Raw genomic sequence first — 18,015 nt, 5'->3', positions numbered from 1 at the left:
GGAGAGAGGGGGTGGGGAACGGATGGCCGAGCGGCACATTGGGCGCGTGGAAAGTGAGGGACGAAGAGAGGGGGTGGGGGAGGCGCGCGGCACGGGCGGCGACGTGAGGCATGCGCGTGCGGCGAGGGGGTGTCGGTGGTACCGAAGGCTTTTGGTACGTGGTGTTCTGGTATTGGAGGATCATTGCTGTGGTTGCACTATTCTGTTAGGGAGTGGTGTGGATGAGGTGTAGTCGGTGGGGATGGTATGGAGGTGTTAGGGGTTGTAGAGGGAGGGTTTATAAGAGATGCGTTGCTGTGTGGATGGTGTGCACTGTGGAGGGGCGAGGTTTGTGGGGTAGGGGCTGTAGGCGGCGGTGTGTGGGGGAGGATATAGAGTGTTGGGTAGAGGTGCGCTGTCCGTTGTATAGTTTAATATGTAAGTGATGTTCTAAGTAGTCGATGAAGTCAACGTGTCCTCCTCCTCGAAGGACGCGAAGGGTGCCGGTATCAATGGTGAGGCGAATGACGGTATTGGTGACTTGGGAGTGACAGGTGCGCGAGGCATTCGGGGTGCCTTGATTGGTGCAGTAGAGGAGGAAGTGATCTCGGTAAGGTGCTGCGGAGGGGAGACGCGCTGTTGTTGGACAAGCACCACTGTTGTGAACCCGTGCTGCGTGCGCCATTGCCTTCACTTCGGCAGGAGGACCAACGAGGAGTCGATAGACGCAGGGCTGGAGGCGCACCAGCGCAAAGCCGCGGGGGCGACGTTGAACAGGGTTGTTACACTCGCGCGGCCTGTCGAGTTCAGCTTGGACATCCTGTTGCAAGGCAGTAACCATGGTGTGCACAATGTCGCCCACAGCACTGTCAGTAGGACGAGGGGCAAGTGCTCGGAGAAGTCGGCGAGCCATCCAGTGCGTTGGGGACTCGTCAGCGTTGTTGTAACCCTCCAAGGCTGCACTACCTTGACCTTTGCAACTGCCATCACCAGTGAGGGATGAGGTCAGATGATCGTTGCCTGTCTTGAGGTCGCGGTGCCGCAATGCAGCAGACGAGTAAACGCGCTGTACACACTCTTTGGCTGCTGTCGAGGCGTTGTGCTCGGCTGTCCTTTGCGGTGCTGGTTCAGGTGGCGTGATCTGAGCATCCCAGCCTTTTGTCCAACGCTGTGCCCAGGGCGTGATGGAGCCGCGTGGCGGAGTGCGCGCGGCTACCGAGGCCACGGAGGAGGTGGCAGCGCTTGAGCTCCACTGGCTCTGTCGCGGTCGGGTCCTACTGTTGCTCTTAGTTGTGCAATTCCTGCCGTTGTTCCCAGAGGTGTAGTTGTCGTCTGGCCCGATCAGTTGGTCTCTCACATAGGCAAACAGCGTGTCCTCGACAGCCTTGTTGTATGTTGTCACGCTTGCCAACGTCTGCGAGCTGCGCTGCGCCCGTTGAGTTGCCACCGATTGATAGGCTGACCGAACGCCTTCTAGCTGCGCGCGGAGTTTATTATTTTCTTTTTCCATTGAGTCCGCCCTCCCTCGCTCTGAGCGGATGGCGTCCGAGGCGCGTATCAGCAGATCGGCGAGTGGAAGTGCCTCCGTTTTCTGAGCGCTTTTGTGGTCCGCCGCCTCTCCTGCCCTCACGCCGAGAGATGCACCCGGCGATGGGGTCATCGTGCTTCCAGGCAGCGGCTGCGCGCCCTCGTTGCTTTGGTGCATCGCTATCGATGCGCGCAAAGCGAGCCCAAGACGTGGCTGTGCTTGCGCGAGGATGAATCTAAGCGTATGTGCGAGATGAGAAGAGGAAAAAGCAACGAAAAAACGCACACCAACGCACGTCCCACCCACCGCCAAAGGCGCCGGCTCAGGAGGAAAGCGAGGGAGAGAGTGGTGGTGAGAGGGAGGGGTAATAGCCGCGCACACTCACACCTCACGTACCTCAAACGGGCCTCTTGAATGAGAAAAGGGTTCGTCGGGGGACGAAGAGTGAAGTGAGATAGAACCACAGTTGCAGCCTCACTGGCTAAGAGGAGAGTACCAAATTTGGTGACTACGTTGCACACACACACACGTACACACCATTGCAGGCAGCCAGAGACATCGGATTAGAAGAGGAGAACAGTGAGAGGAGAGAGGGCAGGCGAAACAGAGAGAGGCCCCCCAAATGCCTTTGCGCTCGGTCGTGTCAGTGCGTGGGAGGGGGGGGGGTAGAGTCGATAAGCCATGAGACACCGACAGCAAATCTGGTGCCTCTTGCGTCAAATACGCGTGCACGACACCGGCCGTGGAGGCCAGTCCCCCCCCCTCCCCCCACACAGACAGACAGACAGACAGACGCTACCACGTTGCGGCATGCGACGACCTCCTCGCGTTTACTGCCTATTGGGGTAAAGCCCACGCATTTTACACCGGGGACCACCACCGTCGCTCTTACGCGGAGAAGGAAAGGGACGGTTAGGGTGGGTACATTCACAACAACGTCACCTAAGTTGGCAAAGAGGGGAGATCGCTACTAACACGCGAGGCACCAGCAGTGAGGTGTGTGGCGTATGTTGGGCACACACCGCCGTCGCCCCTTCCCCTGACGTGCATACTCCCCCCCCTCCCCACACACACACACACAGGCTCACTGCGCTGCGGCAACAAGTCGGCGTGCTTACACCTGTGCGTACAAGTTAGAGGAAGGAAGTCGCTCGCCCACGTTGATCCAGCAGACGTCACTGCCCTGTTATGGTCTCACCGCATGCACTACAATGGACGACCACGACCTGGCGGAAAGGCGTTCTCAGACGGTCCCTTCGTCACTTTGATGGCGCGCGTCACCTTCTTGTTGTACTCCTTCCGAGCCTGCCCAGTGCGTGCCTCCTCACGGCGCATCTGCGCCTGAATACGCCAGCGGTCCTCTGTGGACACCATCATCCGCCCAATAGTGACGGAGGGATGCGGCGGGGGTGCGTGGGCTGCCGCTGCCGTGGCAGATGAGCCGCTGGATCGTGCCCCACTTTCCTTTGCAGCCGCATCGCTAGACAGCAGTACTCGCCACGTTGTGTCACAGGAACGGATGAAGGCGGAGGTATCACCGTGGGAAGCGGGTGTCACGGCCTCGGATGCGCCACTAACTCCACCAGTGCCCTTTCCGCTGGCGCCGCCCAGGGCGGCGTACTGGCCAGTCGGTGCGTGGAGGTTGGCGTTGAGGTACTTGATAAACTGGCTGAAGTCCGGCATCGCGTTTGTGAGAGTGACTGTGTGTGCGCTTTACGTTCGACGTGTAGCCTTGGAAGAGGATGCGCGGAGAGGTATGGAAGGGTGAGTGGATGCAAAGGTACCTCGAGGGTGGGGATGTGGACGAGACACGCTTGATGTATGGAGGAGCAGATCGGTGATTTCGTGTGAAGGCTCGGCACACAGGTGACGTTGTTATGCTTGTCGTTGCCGCCCCCCTTCTTTGTAATTTTGTGTGTCCGCGTGTACGAATATGTGTGGCGGTGCAGATGCTGCGTGTTGTGGAGGGGTGGCAGGTGGCTCGTCGTGCGGTGCGTCCCAACATTGAATGAATCGAGAGAAAGGTGGAGGGTGGAGAGCCAAGGTGAAGAGGGGGAGTGGTGGTGTGCAAATATTCATGAAGAAAGCGTTGAGACTTAGCGGCACGGTGCGCCCCTCCCCTCAACCCGCCACTCTTTCGCCGTCTTGCCATTTGCCACGGCCCACACACACAAGCATACGCCAAAACACCGCCTGCACAGCTGTCTGCGTGGCGGGAGAGGGGCGACTGCTCCATGACGCAAAGCGCAGCAGCAGCAGCAGCAGCTGGTGTGCGCTGTAAACATGGCGGACTCCTCCTCTTTTTCGTGCGTAGTTAGTACTCTTCAAGCCGCCTCTGCCGTTTCTCTCACCCTCCTACTCCACCGCTTCTTACTTTCCTCCTTACCCCGGCACCTTCGTGGCCGTGGGTTGTTGGTTGTGTCGAGCACCATCTCCTCCTCTCTGGCCAGGCAATGCGCGCACGAGAGCGAAGAGGCGGTAGAACGGAGGGGCGGCATGAGATGGACATTATCCGCTTTCCGCTCCCAAGTCACACACGCACGTGTAAACGCGGTGTGTGCGCCTGTCCCCATCCTGTTCGTGTCACGAAGGAAAGTAAGCCTCAACGCGGGCTTCCATCTCGGCGCGAGTGGCGTCGTACTGGGCCTCGGAGATGCACGAGCTTACGGCAACAGTGCGCCGCGCAGCAGCCATGGCGTCAGCCTCACTAGAGAGCCCCCGGACCCACACGAGTCCGTTGAGGCCGACAGCCACCTCGAAGGGGACTCGGCGCCCCAGCAGCTGAAGGAGGTATGAGGCGGGCACTTCTTCACCACCACTGATTTCGCCTTCCGTGCGATTGCTTTTTTGCTGCTGTGCTGATGCCTTGCCTGGGGAGAGGCCCATTGGCATGAGCAGACGCCGCACATACGCCAGTGGGAGGTGCAGAACGCGTCCCCCGTGCAACGGTCCGAAGACGGCCTCCCCGGATGTCCAGTCCTTGGGTGGAAGCCCGACCTCTGCTGCTGTGCAGCTTGTCTCCACTTCGCCAGCCGTGTCAACTACTCCGCTGGCGACCGACCGTGGCGTGCCATCAACGTAGCTCGATGCCGCACGAGGCTTCACGTAGCAGTACACAACATCGCCTTCCACCAGCCGCGGTCGGTTTACCTTCGTGGCGCCGTCAAACGCCAAGGCATCCATGTAGGCCAATGCGGAGCTTCCAATGTAGCAGTAGTAATAGTGCTGACTCACTTTTCGGGCGATAATGGCAAGCACCGGATCACCGGCGCGAGGGGTGTATCGCCTACTCGCTGGTGTTGGCACCATATACCGTGGAACGTGTGTGTGCAGGTGATGGCTGCTGCACTGAAGTGGTGCACAGAACTCCGAAAGGAAGACGTCCGTGAGCGCTTGCGATGCGTCATCAGTGTTAGTGGTGGGCGGGAGCTGGGGAAGCAGCCGAAGACCACCACCGATCGCCACCACGGCGCTGGGCTGAGCCATCAGCACCGGTTCTCCCGGAAGGCACACATGCCCCTTCAAAGGAGCAAGCACTGTGATCCCCTTACTAGGGCTGCTGCTAGTGGACAGGGTGGACATTGCCGTAGCGTCCTTTAAACTATGCGTGTGTCCGGCTATACTGATGCAGGTGCAGGTCAAAGTGCAAGCTCACGGGGTGGAAAGGGGCAGGGGAGGAATGGGCGGGGCGAGGAGGCAATCGGACATGCACAGAGTTGGCGCACCACAAAGTTGAGATGGGGTGGAGGGGGTAGTCGATGGATGGAGTAGGGCACGGTTACGCAGGCGCAGAGGTGAATCTCGTCGGTGTGACCTTCCCTCTTTTCATTCACACCGACTCCGTAATCTGCGGCAACGGCAGTATCGTCGCATAGCAGCGAAAGAACGGGTAAAGCACATCGCACGTTACACATCGATTGGTGTGCGTCTTCTGCTTGCAGAGTTGCGCTTGTGTTTGTGCAGGAGTTGACTCGCAGCTTACCCACGCATGGCCTATATATTTTTTCCTCTCTTTTCCGCTACCCGCACCCTCCACAGCAACTGAGCAATGCAAGTGGTTGAAGGGAGCGCTTAGGGGGGGGGAGGCAGGAAGAGGCACTGGTGAGGCTTTCACGTACACTTCCGTAGAAACGTACGGAGGCAAAGATGCAGTCGTCCCTCTACGGGGTCAATGGGAGGAGTTCGTAGCGCCGAGCTCTCGCCGTAGCCCCTTCAGCTCCTCTTGTAGCTTTACCATGTGAGTGCGCCATGGCGGTGAGGCAAACGTGCCCACCTCCCGCTGCGTTGCCGAAACGTTCGTGCTGCGTGGGGGCGTGTAGGACTGAGACCTGCCCGGCGATCGATGTGCCGGGCGAGGCATGGGAGCCAACATGGTCGCTATTGCCGCCCGTGTTCGCGGTGACCAAGTCAGCGGTGCTGCCGCTTCGTCTCTCCGATGTTGATGCATGTCCGCCGCCAGCTGCCGTTGCGCCCCGGAGGACTCACGGATGTGCTGGATCTGTTCCTTGACCCGCAAAAGCGAGGCAGTAACCGGATTCATCGGGGTAGTGGGAAGAATGCGGCGATACGATGTGCATGCCAGCTGATAAGGAGCGACATCGAGTGGTAACGGGGCAGAGGCCTCTAACAGTGTAGCGGCGCTGGTCAGCTCCGCCTGTGCGCACCTCACCCACTCACACAATGCGCGGACATGTTCTTCCATCGTCGCCTTGGCAGCGCACGTGACGCCAGCCACCGCGTGCGCCTCCTGCACGGCGCACCAGACGACTGTTCGCTCTGCTTGCAGCGCCTCCCTTTCCTCCTGCGTAGACAGCAACTCATTTGACAGGCGACGCGTTTCCTCCTCCAAGGCAGCGCGAGAGGTGCACTCGGAGACAAGGTTGGCGCCCAGCGTCTCGCATTCCTGAGCAACGGCATGAAGTTGGCGTGCAAGGGCGTCACCCCGCTTTTCCTCTGCGGAGGCAGCGCGACGTTGAAGCGCAGCCACATCGGCCACATGTGTTTGCACAAGCGCCGCAAGAGAGTCGGCGTACTCGATAACCAGCTGGGCTCGCGCGGATGGCTCCGTGACATCGACAAGGGCGGTACGTGCGCACTCTAAGAGAAGTACTTCCGCAACAGAGACCCACCCGCTCAACTCCTCTGCAGACACTAGCGGGGCATCGCTCCAAGCGCGATTCGCCTGCTCCAAGCTGCAAGTCAACATTGAGGAGGGTGGAGGCCAATGGAGAGCGGGCTTTGAGGGTGATCTGAAGAAGGCCCTGCAGAGGCGCGTCGCTTTCGCACTGAGGCGTGGATTGACGTCACTTTTTTTCTCTGGCCGAGCGAAAGCCGACGGGGATGTGAGACGATGGGAAGAGGAAAGACAGTGCGAGTTGTAAGGGACGCGCGGTGAGCAACGAATGCCTGTGCTTGTGTGCGTGTGCGTCACCGTCTCCTGCTAGATGAATTTATTTTGCCACAACGGCAGCGCTCGCACGCTTGTCAGCGCGGTGTCAGACGACACAAAATACACTACGCATAGGTAGCACCAATACGGCGCAGAGGTGCAGCGAGGGAGGGAGAAGAACAACTTGAAGGGAGGTGATGGTGATGCACAATGGAAGAGGAGCATGGGAAGTCATCACACATTGCGCCTTGGTAGGTATCCAGGAATATGTCCGGTCTTGCGGGTGGCAGCTGCACTTGCACGTGCAGCAATGGTGCCCGGTTTGTGTGTGAGGCGAGAAACAGGGAGGAGGAGGAGGAGGGGGGGGCCTGCGTAACCCTACCCACGTTCTCCTGGCTTGCAGAGGTGTGCGTCTGCTTCCAATGGACGAGAGTCCGTACAAAACGCGAGTGGAGAGAGGGAACAACAAAAAGAGCAGAAAAAGAGAAGTCGGGAGTCGACGAGGGAAGGCGAGAGTGGGAGGGAAATAAATGAATAGCGAAAGGGGGAGTAGAGGGATTATGCCCGTACGACCCCGTTGTGTGTGTGTGTGTATGTCAAAGGCCCGGTAGCAGGGGAGAGGGGGGAAGCAGAGGGATGCAGCGCCACTGGGCCTACGCCGCGCAGTATCGCACAGGCCAAGTGCGCCTCCCCGTCCCCCCTTCCACCCGATTTTCCGCGCCATGGAAAGTAGAAAAAGCACAAAGAAGCAGCGAGCTGAGGAGGGGGGGGGGGCGGACGTTACACAGAAAGAGAAGAGGAGAGGGATATTGTGTGTGTGCGTGTTGAGAGGGGGGGTGAGAGTTGAGCCACAGCCGGCAAATGGCAGCAGGGGAGAAGGGAGAACAACCCCACTCCCCCCCACACACAAACAGAAATGAAGGAAACACAGAGACCCACTCACCACGAGCACACACAGACATACGCGCACCCGGGGAGGGAAAAAGGAAGCTCATCCTTTCCTGCGCATCGTTCCTGAGGTGCTGCGTGCCGTTGAGCGCTTGGTGCGGGCAGCGACACACCGATGCCTGTCTGCCGCGTCGGTTCGCTGGCTCTTGGCGTGACGGTGGGCGGCGTCGTCACCTGTGGTGGCGGGGCGTCCTCTCCTGCGATTTGGTGTGCCGGCGGCGCTGGACACTTCATCTGGTGCATTCACAGAGCCTTCGCTGGGTGCGGTGCTGTGAGAGTCATTGGCTGTGGTCGGAGTCCCTTCCACCTCGCCGCCGCGTGGAGATACCGTGATGGAGAGCGGCAACTGTGCATGGCTGATATTCAGGGATGGCGCAGGTGCCTCATTCCGCAGCATACGTGGGTGTGGCTGAAGACCCAGAATGGGGATTTGAGGCACATAGGCTTGCAGCAGTGTACCATCAAGCTGGTGCTTCTTCGCCTGCTGCAGCACATGTAGCTCATCCCACACACGAATCGCCTCCTCCCGCGCAAGGCTTCGGTGCCGCCAGATGTTGGGTGGTGTGTAGCGGTAGGCACAGTGACCAACAAGCCCCACCGCCAACGACAAGCAGAGGGACTCCCACGCCGTTTCATGCAGGAAGAGCCACCGCGACTGTCCAGTCCACCACCGCAGCAGCGGCACGCCAACACACCCGATGATGGTGAATAAAGTTGCTGGAAGCCGCGCCGCTACCGTCTGCGGGAGGCACGTGAGCACCAGCACGCCCAAAATGCATCCGAGCACCCAAACCACACGATGCCGCGGAAGCCGCTGACGGGTCAGCAAGTGGTGCAGGCTGTCCACCTGCTGCATGAGCTGCACCACACCGCGCGTTTGCGCCTCCACCTCTGCAAACCTTTTGAGAGACTCCTGGCTGAGAGCCTGTACAGAGGCGAGCGCTTCGGCAGCGGCCTCCTGCACGCGCGTGTGCAGCTCGCCGAGCGCTGCATCAGTGTGGCTGCTGGTGCGCAAAATGTCGCCAGCGGCCTGCTGCAGTGCCTGCAGTGCCGCTGCCTGGCCGTTGTGAAGAAGGCCAAGCTGATGACGCAATGACGACGCAGCCTCGCGCGACTCTTGCTGAAGCGTTTGCGAGTCCTTCATGAGAGCCACCACCTCCGCACCAGAGTGCTGCAGCGCAGTCAGCATGTGTGAACTGCGCTGCATCTGCAGATGCATTGCAGCCACCGCGGCTTCAGTGCGCTGCTGGTACAATTCCTCCTCCAAGTAGGCGCACAGCACGTCGGCGTGAAGGCGGTACTGCAGGAAGGCTGCATAGGCGCTGTCGGACAGCCCTTGGACACACTGGCGCACCGCACGAGTCGATAGCTCCGATGGCAGCGTAGCAGTAGAGGCACAGTGAAAGCTCGGGTGGGTACGTCCGTCGCTATTCGCGTCGCACGTGGCCATAAATAGTCCCAGTCGGCTGCGCATTGTGTCCTCGCTCCGCACCTCAGCGCACTTGGCTTGCAGGAGCTGCAAAGAACGCTTCCAGCACGGACTCAGCCGCCCTTTCGCCTCGACCTCCTCCCAGAGCATGCGGGCTTGTTCTCCACGCTCTTCTGTGCCCGGGAACAAACGAGGCGGTATACTCGCGTGCGTGTCATCTGTATCGGCATGCGGCGCCGCAGGCAACTCCACGCGGCGCTGCATGTAAAGAAACTGTGGCCAGGCAAGCGTGCAGTTGCCTAGCAAGACCGCAGTTACTGCCCATGCCAACACGAGCAGCACCCACCGCTGCCACCGCACACATGGGGGGCAATGTGAGGTGCACGAAGGGTAATTGCCGACCATGGCCTTGCCTTCTGTCCAACGACTGTGCTTTATGCAGAACAGAGCACCACTGAAAACAGCGACTGGAGTTGGGGGTTGGTGTGTGTGGTTGGTGTGTGTGTGTGTGGGGGGGAGGGGGAGGGGGACGCAGTACAGTTGCGCTGTCTCTCTTTCATTCGGATGTGAAGGTGGAGAGAAAAATCAATATGAAGAGGGTAGAGGTGGAGGGAGGGGGTGTGCGGAAGGGGAAGCGCCGGCGGAGCACGACGGCGGTTCTTCCCAAAGCACCTCAGATACACCATACTGAACTTGGGCTTGTCATTCTTCTTCAGAGGACGTGAACGAGACTGCCACACAAAACGTAAGGGCTTATAAGAGAGCAAAGGTGTGCCGTGCATATCCCGTGCATGAATGTATGCGATGGAGGATACTGACGTTAGCGCGTGTGCATGTCTGCGGGTAGAGCACTTCGCTCTCAGAACACTTGCCCCCCCCTTTGCATTGCTTTCTTCTTCACCTGACGTGCCCACTCTGTGCCATCGAACACCCATTCGACTCCACCGCACCCTGGTCTTCCACAGGGCCGTCGCGTGGCGCAAAGCAATGCCAGACACGCGCGTGGCGGCAGCGCATCCACTCAGCGACACGGGCACGGGCTCTGCCACAACTCCCCCCCCGCCCCCTGCTTCCCCGGTCGCCCCATCGCCGCGCTCATTGCGCCGGTTGCCACCCGACACATCCCGCGGCGTGGCGCAGGCCTCCCACACCAGTAGGCAGTGGCGGTTGGGTGGGACGCGCCAGAGCCACGCTGACCCTCGCATGCGACGCCCCCCACCCTGGGATGGACCACCGACATCGCTTTGAACCCCTCCGCCCTCCGCACGCTGTGGGCGCTGGGCGCTGTCACCGCCAGAAGTGGTTCGGGAATGGCAGGGATAGGGGGGCTGTCTGACTCCTAACCTACACAGAGTGGGGATTCTGGGCCCTGAGACACCACGCCCAGAGTGGCACCTCTGCGTACTATACTTCCCTCTTTCTCCCACACCGTCATGCCGATGCGAGGGACAAGAGGGGACTACGCACCGCCCCCCTTTTCCTTTCGCTGCGGCTTCTTCGTGTCGTATCTGGCCGCATCGTGCTTGGGGGGCAGTGCTGTGACTTTGGCGTTGGAGGGACACACAAGTTTGCGCAGCACCACCACGTGCCCAGCGTCCATGATGCGCCACACCTCTGCACTGGTGAGGAGTCGCCACACCACACTAAGGTCACGGCACCGGCGTTGCTGCAGTTCGCGCTTCCCTGCTCGTGCCACCTCCTGCCACAACACACGCACCCCATTATCACCGCCGGCGGCTTTAAGGGCTTCACTGCGAGCTTGATCTGCACGACGGTGGCCGGAGCCCGGCTGAAGCGCTTCCTTCGTCCACTCCACAAGTAGCAGTGAAGCCGCCTGCGGTAATGACTTTGGCGAGGCGGCGTACGCCATCCTCGTCGCCCACTGCGTCCATTGGCGCAGCAACGGTGATGTAATGCATGCGTGGGACGCGCGAACGGGGGCCACCTCCGTTGCAGGCGTCGCACCATGGGCAATGCGCCGAGCGGCAGTGGCAAGGTTCTGCCGATCCAGCTCCGGTGGCGACTGCACAGCAGCGGCGGGCCTGGTGTCCCACTGAAACGGGAAACAATAGCCGCACGCCGCCGCGCTGCTGACCTTGGAGAGCTGTGCGTGCAGCACCTTGAGTTTCTTGAAAGCGCGTGTCATGACTGCTGCGATTGCGGCTGGGCAGTGAGGGCGACGTGTGTAGGCGAGGGTGTCCTCGGCAGGTACGCGGCTGGGGCAGAAGTGCGACTTGTATGCATGACTGGCGAGCTCGGCAACGGCGGCGGCGTAGGCCGGCTTCGTTATGTCCGGGCACAGTGCCCGCGCCTCGGTAAGAGCTGGAGCGTAGGAGGCGAGGCAGCACAGCTCCAGCGGATCAAAATGCATATCCGGCAGAAGAACGCGGTGGAAGCAGCTCCAGTAGTGGGCGATGGCTTGCCGTGTCAAGTGTGGTGCGGTGCTCAGCTTCGTCGGGGGCCTGCCGTGGTGCTGCAACAACAACTCGCACAGCTCTGCCTCTGCTACAGCGGACCACCGACACTCTGCCAGTCGCGCCGCAGGCTCTTCGCACGCTCTCCAGAGCTCCTCTGCTGTGCTCAGTGGCAAGAAGCCGTCAAAGACGTGCTGCACCATCCATGCCGCCGCAGCTCTGTTGCGAGTGCGCAGCTCGGGGTGTTGTGCTTGCCTCACCTCCGCGCCTTGAGAGAGAAGCACGCGCAAGGTAGCATTTTGCGCGAGGTACTGAACGATCGACGCGTCAGGCTCACGCGCGGCGGCGATACGCTGGAGGAGCTCTTCGCGGTAAAGGTGGAGAAGAGCCTTAAGTTCATGTGCCTGAAACACGCCGCCCAGATGTTGCCGTGCGAGAGACTCTAGCTGCGGCGTTGAGGAGAGGAGCAGCAGCGGGGCCACAACAGCCAGTGTGTCGACCTCCTCCGCCGACAGCGGGGGGCGACCTGGGGGCAGCCACGATCCTGCCAAAGGAGCCACCGACAGCGCCGTGGCCTCCTCGCTATGGGGCGCCAGGGTGTGAATGGGGGGTGGGAAAAGGACCTCTTGAGCCTCCGAAATAGCGCGCCCAGCCTCCTGCACGCGTTGCTCGCTACACAGTCGTCGCAGCTGTGCAATTATCTCGGCGCACAGCTGCGCCTCTGCCGCTGTCCACGCGCATCCAGCACCAGTCGACGATGAGGCGCCGACGCAGTCAGCGAAGAATGAGCAAAGAACAGAAGTTGCAGACGTAGGCAAATTCAGTTGCGCCACCATCCACTCCACGACGGCGCCGACCTCGTGGGGCAGCGCATTTTCACGCGTCATCGCACTCAGCAGCTCGTGTATGCTTGGGGTTATAGCAGCAGCGCAATTTCTCCAGGGGAGAAGAGGGACTTGACTGATGAGCAGCATCCACGCCTGCACTGTGGTTCTCCACGGTGCAGAACGGGCTACACATAGCAAGACGCAGTTCAGCACATCCGCGGAGAGGTATGCGTCGCGGAGTAACATCAGCTCCATTGAACCTTCAGAGAGGAGGCTTTCTACGTCAGGTGGAGTGGCCACCACGTATAGGAAAGCGTCCAGTGCCTCCTCCCACGCATCACAATCGATAAGACGATTGAGAGCATCCCGTGAGTAGAGCTCCAGCATCACACTGACTCTGCTGACAGCAGTCTGCGCCTCGCGGCGACGTTGACAGAGGGCAGCGCGCTGATCAGCGCGCTGCTGTGCCGTTCTGTGGGCGACCTGCAGCCACGACAGCTGCGTTGCCGAATCCATCACCGTCTGCGGGTCCGGCACTGTTTCCCCCTTCGCCGCTGCCTCGCCCCTTGCCCATAGCTCAAATTTCTCTACCCACTCCAGTGCCTCAGAGTGCTTGCCAGAGTCGGCGAGCAAAAGCGCCACCTGCATGGCAGTAGTGGCGACATCTGCACGGCAAGGGTCGGTGGGAGTCTTGTCACGTATCAGGAGGAGACACTGTCGAGCTGCTGCAAGGAGGGTGGTGGAGAGCGGCCCTGTCGCAAGCACGAGACGCAGAAATGACGGCGCCACTGCGACCTTTTGCCCCGCTGCCTGACATAGCAGCCGTTGCCCCAACGCTGCAACTGCTGACATGGCATGTGTCGCACCGGCGGCGGCCGCCGTGTAGAGCTGTGCCACCGTCTCTGACCACGCCACCACCGCCGCTTCGCTCGTTGAGGTGAGGGGGAGCAGAAACTCCACGGTACGCACCGCCTCTGAAACGGCACCGCCGTCAACTTCTGAGCAGGCGTTGTCCATTGCAGGCTGGCTTGATGACCCATCACCGAAGTCGAGTGCAGCGCAGATGAGGCGCGGCGCGGTGCATTGCACGTAGTCGGGAAGGTGCGCCGCAAGCTGCGTATCCGTCTTGTGCAGCGTTGTGAAGTCAAGTGGGCGTTGTGGGCTGCGATGGTGATGCGCTTCGTCGTATTGGAGCACATAGTCGACTGCAGCTGCAATCACCTGAAATGCATCCGCCGCTCGTTGGGTGTGTTCCAGGGCCAAGCTAGCGTACAGTGCAAGGACCATCGTCAACTCGCGTCTCCGGACCTCACTGTCGTCAAAATCTGCTCCCCCCTCCCCTAGTGCGGCCACGTCCCACAATTCTGCCAGCTGCAGCCCCTTCTGGCGCCGCCGCCACCGTCTCGCATAGTTGTAGGCGCGCAGCCCGATGTGAGACAACGTTGTGCGCGACACACGGGCCATCGACGCACCACTTCCAGCCAACACCGTGTGAGCCTCCGTCACGAGCCCCTGGGCCAAGAGAAGAGAGACGAGGCTGTCGTGCAGGGACGTGGGCAGAGGCAATTCCGGAGCGGTACCGCACAGCTCGCCTTGCCAGTACTCCCACGCGGGCTTCGCGAATTGTGCTGTAACAAGGTTCTGCAGCGCAGTCACTTTGGCACCGCCCTTGCAGCGCGCCAGGATGTGCTGCTCCTGCATCGACAGTGGTTGAGGGCAGCACTCGAGCAGCCGAGCAAGGATACCCCACTCTTCACGCCGCAGCAAGATGGGCACAGCCTGCGACCGCAGTGCCTCCAGTGAAGCACCCCAGCACCACTGCAATTGAGTGCTCAGCAGCATCAACGCATCCGCGGAGCGTGGAATTTGCTGGACAAGCGAAGCAGTGCGGTGAAGCGCAGGCCGCAGCGCAACCAGAGGAACACCACGCTGCAGTTGGTGACAGGTGTACCATACAGTGAGGCACACAAGCTGGGCGGAGGAGTAGCACAAAGGGGATGAGAGTAGAGCAGCCTCGCTGGCAACGCACACAGCTTCGCACATCTCCCCAGGTGTCCCCAGAGCGTTGAGAGGCCCCAGAAAGCTGAGCAACAGCCCGTCCACCAGCTCACCAACACTGGAAGCCTCGTCGCACAGCAGCAGCCTGACGCAGCGCTCTGCCGCCGGCACATGGATGTGCGCGCTGACGGTGCGGAGCAAGACAGAGAGCGCATCGGGCTTGCCTGTGGAACTGGTGAGAAGAGCGTCGTGTGTGAGACGATGGTCAATGAGGTACAGCTGCCGCGCCAACGCGGCACTTAGTGAGCCCTCAGCCTTTGTCAGCTGCGCCGGTTGCAGGGCAGCGTGGCGCACATAATGCAGCACCGATGACGTGTAGATAACGTGCCTCGCTACACTGGTAGGGTTCGTAAGATCTCTGCCGGTGACACTCTGCACCACGTATTGCCACAAAGCGAGGCTATGCAGTGTCGAGCCATCCCGCTGCTGTCGAACTTGCTGATGAGGATGCGGCAGCAGCAGCAGGAGCCCGTCGGCGCACCCGTCAGAGGACACCAACGCATGGGGGCAATACTGGCTCAGAACCAGCACCACATTCACCCATTCCACATAGTACGGAGAAACCTCTGCCGCCTCTGAGCTCAGGACTCCAGAGATACGCACGGCATCTAGCAAGTTCTTAACCTGTACGGCCGTCACGTGATACTCCACCAGCAACTGAGCTGCCGCACGAGTGGAGATTGCAACACGCCTGCGCAGCTCTGCCAGTTTCGCGTGTGTAGAGGTGCTAGCTGCCCACCACCAGCGAGCTCCGTCGGCGGGGCCTGCGGCATGACGCGCCGCGTTCAACAGCTCCGTTACAGCTGCCAGCAGCGGCGCATCCTGCTTGCTCGCGGCAGCAATGTCTAACGCCATTTCCCACGGAACAAGCTGCTGTGGCTCAGCTAGGCTTGACACTCCGGTTTGCTGCAGCGCCACGGCGAATGCGCGAACATAATTGACAAGAAGTGGTGCAGAGGCCTGGGAGAGGCTTGCCCGGAGCGTTTCCGCAGAGCGCCAATCTCCGGTGGCGCCGAACGCCGCCATAAGCAGAGTACCTTCCTCCTCGCTGCACCGGAGTCGTGAAACTCCACCGTAAAGATAAGTTGACGCTGTCCATCGACGAAACAAGACTGACATCTTCTGGGGTCTCTCTGCCTTCCCAAGGGCTTGCAGTACGGCCACACGGTGTCGCGGACGCCATACCACGTGCCGCGTGGCGTCGGCCAGCATGAGCGGTACGAGTTCCTCCAGAATTACCCGATCAAGGGACTTGCTCGAAGTCCACACGTCAACAGTCGGTGTGGCGAGCAGTAAGTCCGCCGCGGTGTGGTAGAGGGCTGTTGTCGAGAGAGTGCTGGTTGCCACTTGTTTCGTGAGTTGCACGCTAGCCTGCCATCCACCGCCACGTAGTGCAGCCAGAAGAACCAGCTGATATGTTTCGGCAAGAGGCACGCAGTGACTGTGCAGGGCACCTAAGAAAAGATGAGTGGCGCGCTCCCACTGGCCACGTTGTCCTGCGCGTGCGATCACTTGATGCACCTCAACTGGAGATGGTGGTGCAGGCGGTGCGCTAGTCACCGGGGATGACATCAAGGTAGCAGTACTAGCGAAGAGCCTGAGAGGGACAAAGTGCGAAAACGCACTGCCGACGGAAGTCGTGAGAGGTGGGTTGGCAACGTGCCCGCGGAGTTGCACCGCAAAGCTGTTCATCGACATTGCGCCGATGGGACCACGTCTCTGCATCGAGTACGCAACGACATGAGTAGGCCTCGGCATGGGCGCGGTGAATAATTAGATGAGAGCGGTAGTCCTTGACGTCAGGGCAAACAACGCCGCGCGTGTGTATGTACACTGATGTCAGCGCCGGCTTTAAAGGCGAGCTGTACTTATATGCCTCAGCCTGTGTTTGCGCGCACAGCCACAACCATACGCAAACCGAATGTCTCACTTCTGCCTGATGGTGGTGGTACTGTGTGGCTGTGACGTGCACCCTTAGGAAAAGTATCTACAGTTATTGTGAGCTTAGTTGCGATGTAGCAGAGAGGCGCGCCGACCCAATCGCGGAGTTGCAAACTGGCCGCAGCGCCCGGTCGTCTTCAGTGGGGATAGGTGCGTGTAAAGACGCAGGCGCGACGACAGAGAGCTGCACGCAGACAAAGGTGCGGGTTGAAGTGTAGCCCCCCCCCCTTGCCGCGCAACGGAAGAAGAGAAAGTCAACGGCTACCGAACGTACAGCTGATCAAAACGGACCGCATATGGCCCACCCTCCTGTTCAAAGGGAAACAAACAAAAACGGGCAACCACAGGCGTTTTACGCTGGGGTCGTCGCTTGCGGGAGCGCCGTACGACTCAGGCGTTAAAACAATGTGGTCGTTGCTGTTGCTCTGTGGCAATAGAAGAGTGCCATGCGTGGTGGCAGGGGGAAAGATGAACAGTGAATGGGGTGCCCGACACGGCCTCACAGAGCCCACATACCTCCTACTGTGAACAGTGGAGGGGACATACAAAAGTGATCCTGAGAAGTTGCAATGTTGAGTAACAAGCGAGACACAGAGAGCGAGAGAGATGCAAAAGTACGCGCCAGGGAGTTGGACCCGAATGCTGAGAAAGAGGTCAGCCATATGGTGTTTAGCTGCATGCCACAGCTCATGTCAGTTAGGCTCGCAGCGGTGTCTCTCCTCCTCCCTCCTCTTACCAACGCACGCGCACCTACACGGGATCATTTCATCGCAACCAAGCAAGTAGAGGCTCAGTAGAAGAGGAGGACACAAAAAACTTGCCGGACCGCCCCTTGCTTCGCACAGGCGCACAAATGCTCGTCTAGTGTGTGGTCGGGCTGTTGTTACTTTTGAATTTTCCTTCCGCCTGCGCGCCGCGGCTTTATTGCCGCTATAGTACAATTTCCTCACTTCCTTCACGCTCTGCCGCGTTGGAGCTCTCTGCAGCCGATGAGATGCGATGCCCCATGACGACGTCGTGCAAACGCGTGCGCTCGCCATTCAGCATCACCTCAGACAGTTGCCGGAGTTCATCACGAATGAAGCTGAGCTCGCGAACGTGCGTGTCAAGCTGCTGCATCTTTTTCTCGACCTCGTCCCTCTCGCGGCGTAGAGCTTCTACGACTGGAGCCAACGTCTCGCGACGGTACAGTAAGAGGTCCAGCAGCAAGGCGCGGTAGTCCTCCGAGGTCGGAGCGACCGGTGCGGTGGTTGATGTCGCCGATGCCGTATTATTCGCGCCGTTCTCCGTCCAAAGTGAGCAGTGCCTGAGGTTGTAGTCAACGGGACGTGATACAGTCGTAGAACTCCTCCGAGACGTCACACGCGCACCAGCTGGGGCCAGGCAACGCCGCATGGCTTGCGAGAAGAGTGCTTAGGAGGATTGGAGGGGGGGGGTGTCTGATGGGAAGAGGGTGTGTAGGGAGAGAAGGAAGTGGAGAAAGACACACGCAGCAACAAAGA

At 60.1% G+C, this 18,015-nt stretch overlaps 7 protein-coding genes across 7 annotated transcripts; all 7 read right to left on the bottom strand.

Annotated features, from left to right (window-relative positions):
- Positions 1-277: 277 nt before the first annotated feature.
- LBRM_04_0190 (conserved hypothetical protein) lies at positions 278-1,684 on the bottom strand (the record flags this gene model as incomplete). Its single annotated transcript, XM_001561654.1, has 1 exon — positions 278-1,684. One exon carries the CDS (start codon positions 1,682-1,684, stop codon positions 278-280), a length of 1,407 nt encoding a protein of 468 aa, XP_001561704.1.
- A 1,029-nt stretch (positions 1,685-2,713) lies between these two features.
- Positions 2,714-3,190, bottom strand: LBRM_04_0180 (conserved hypothetical protein; the record flags this gene model as incomplete). Its single annotated transcript, XM_001561653.1, has 1 exon — positions 2,714-3,190. One exon carries the CDS (start codon positions 3,188-3,190, stop codon positions 2,714-2,716), a length of 477 nt encoding a protein of 158 aa, XP_001561703.1.
- Positions 3,191-4,090: 900 nt separating this feature from the next.
- LBRM_04_0170 (putative exosome complex exonuclease RRP40) lies at positions 4,091-4,993 on the bottom strand (the record flags this gene model as incomplete). Its single annotated transcript, XM_001561652.1, has 1 exon — positions 4,091-4,993. The coding sequence occupies one exon, from the start codon at positions 4,991-4,993 to the stop codon at positions 4,091-4,093; it is 903 nt and encodes a 300-aa protein (XP_001561702.1).
- Positions 4,994-5,675: 682 nt separating this feature from the next.
- LBRM_04_0160 (conserved hypothetical protein) lies at positions 5,676-6,713 on the bottom strand (the record flags this gene model as incomplete). The annotated part of the gene is made up of 1 exon (XM_001561651.1): positions 5,676-6,713. The coding sequence occupies one exon, from the start codon at positions 6,711-6,713 to the stop codon at positions 5,676-5,678; it is 1,038 nt and encodes a 345-aa protein (XP_001561701.1).
- Positions 6,714-7,887: 1,174 nt separating this feature from the next.
- On the bottom strand, positions 7,888-9,678 carry LBRM_04_0150 (conserved hypothetical protein; the record flags this gene model as incomplete). The annotated part of the gene is made up of 1 exon (XM_001561650.1): positions 7,888-9,678. One exon carries the CDS (start codon positions 9,676-9,678, stop codon positions 7,888-7,890), a length of 1,791 nt encoding a protein of 596 aa, XP_001561700.1.
- A 1,054-nt stretch (positions 9,679-10,732) lies between these two features.
- On the bottom strand, positions 10,733-16,144 carry LBRM_04_0140 (conserved hypothetical protein; the record flags this gene model as incomplete). Its single annotated transcript, XM_001561649.1, has 1 exon — positions 10,733-16,144. One exon carries the CDS (start codon positions 16,142-16,144, stop codon positions 10,733-10,735), a length of 5,412 nt encoding a protein of 1,803 aa, XP_001561699.1.
- Positions 16,145-17,443: 1,299 nt separating this feature from the next.
- LBRM_04_0130 (conserved hypothetical protein) lies at positions 17,444-17,908 on the bottom strand (the record flags this gene model as incomplete). The annotated part of the gene is made up of 1 exon (XM_001561648.1): positions 17,444-17,908. One exon carries the CDS (start codon positions 17,906-17,908, stop codon positions 17,444-17,446), a length of 465 nt encoding a protein of 154 aa, XP_001561698.1.
- Positions 17,909-18,015: the final 107 nt, after the last annotated feature.

The sequence above is a fragment of the Leishmania braziliensis genome, chromosome 4 (genome assembly GCF_000002845.2).
Source record: "Leishmania braziliensis MHOM/BR/75/M2904 complete genome, chromosome 4".
NCBI lineage: Eukaryota > Euglenozoa > Kinetoplastea > Trypanosomatida > Trypanosomatidae > Leishmania > Leishmania braziliensis.
Note: the sequence above shows the minus strand (reverse complement) of the source record. Positions and strands in the feature narration are given on the sequence as shown.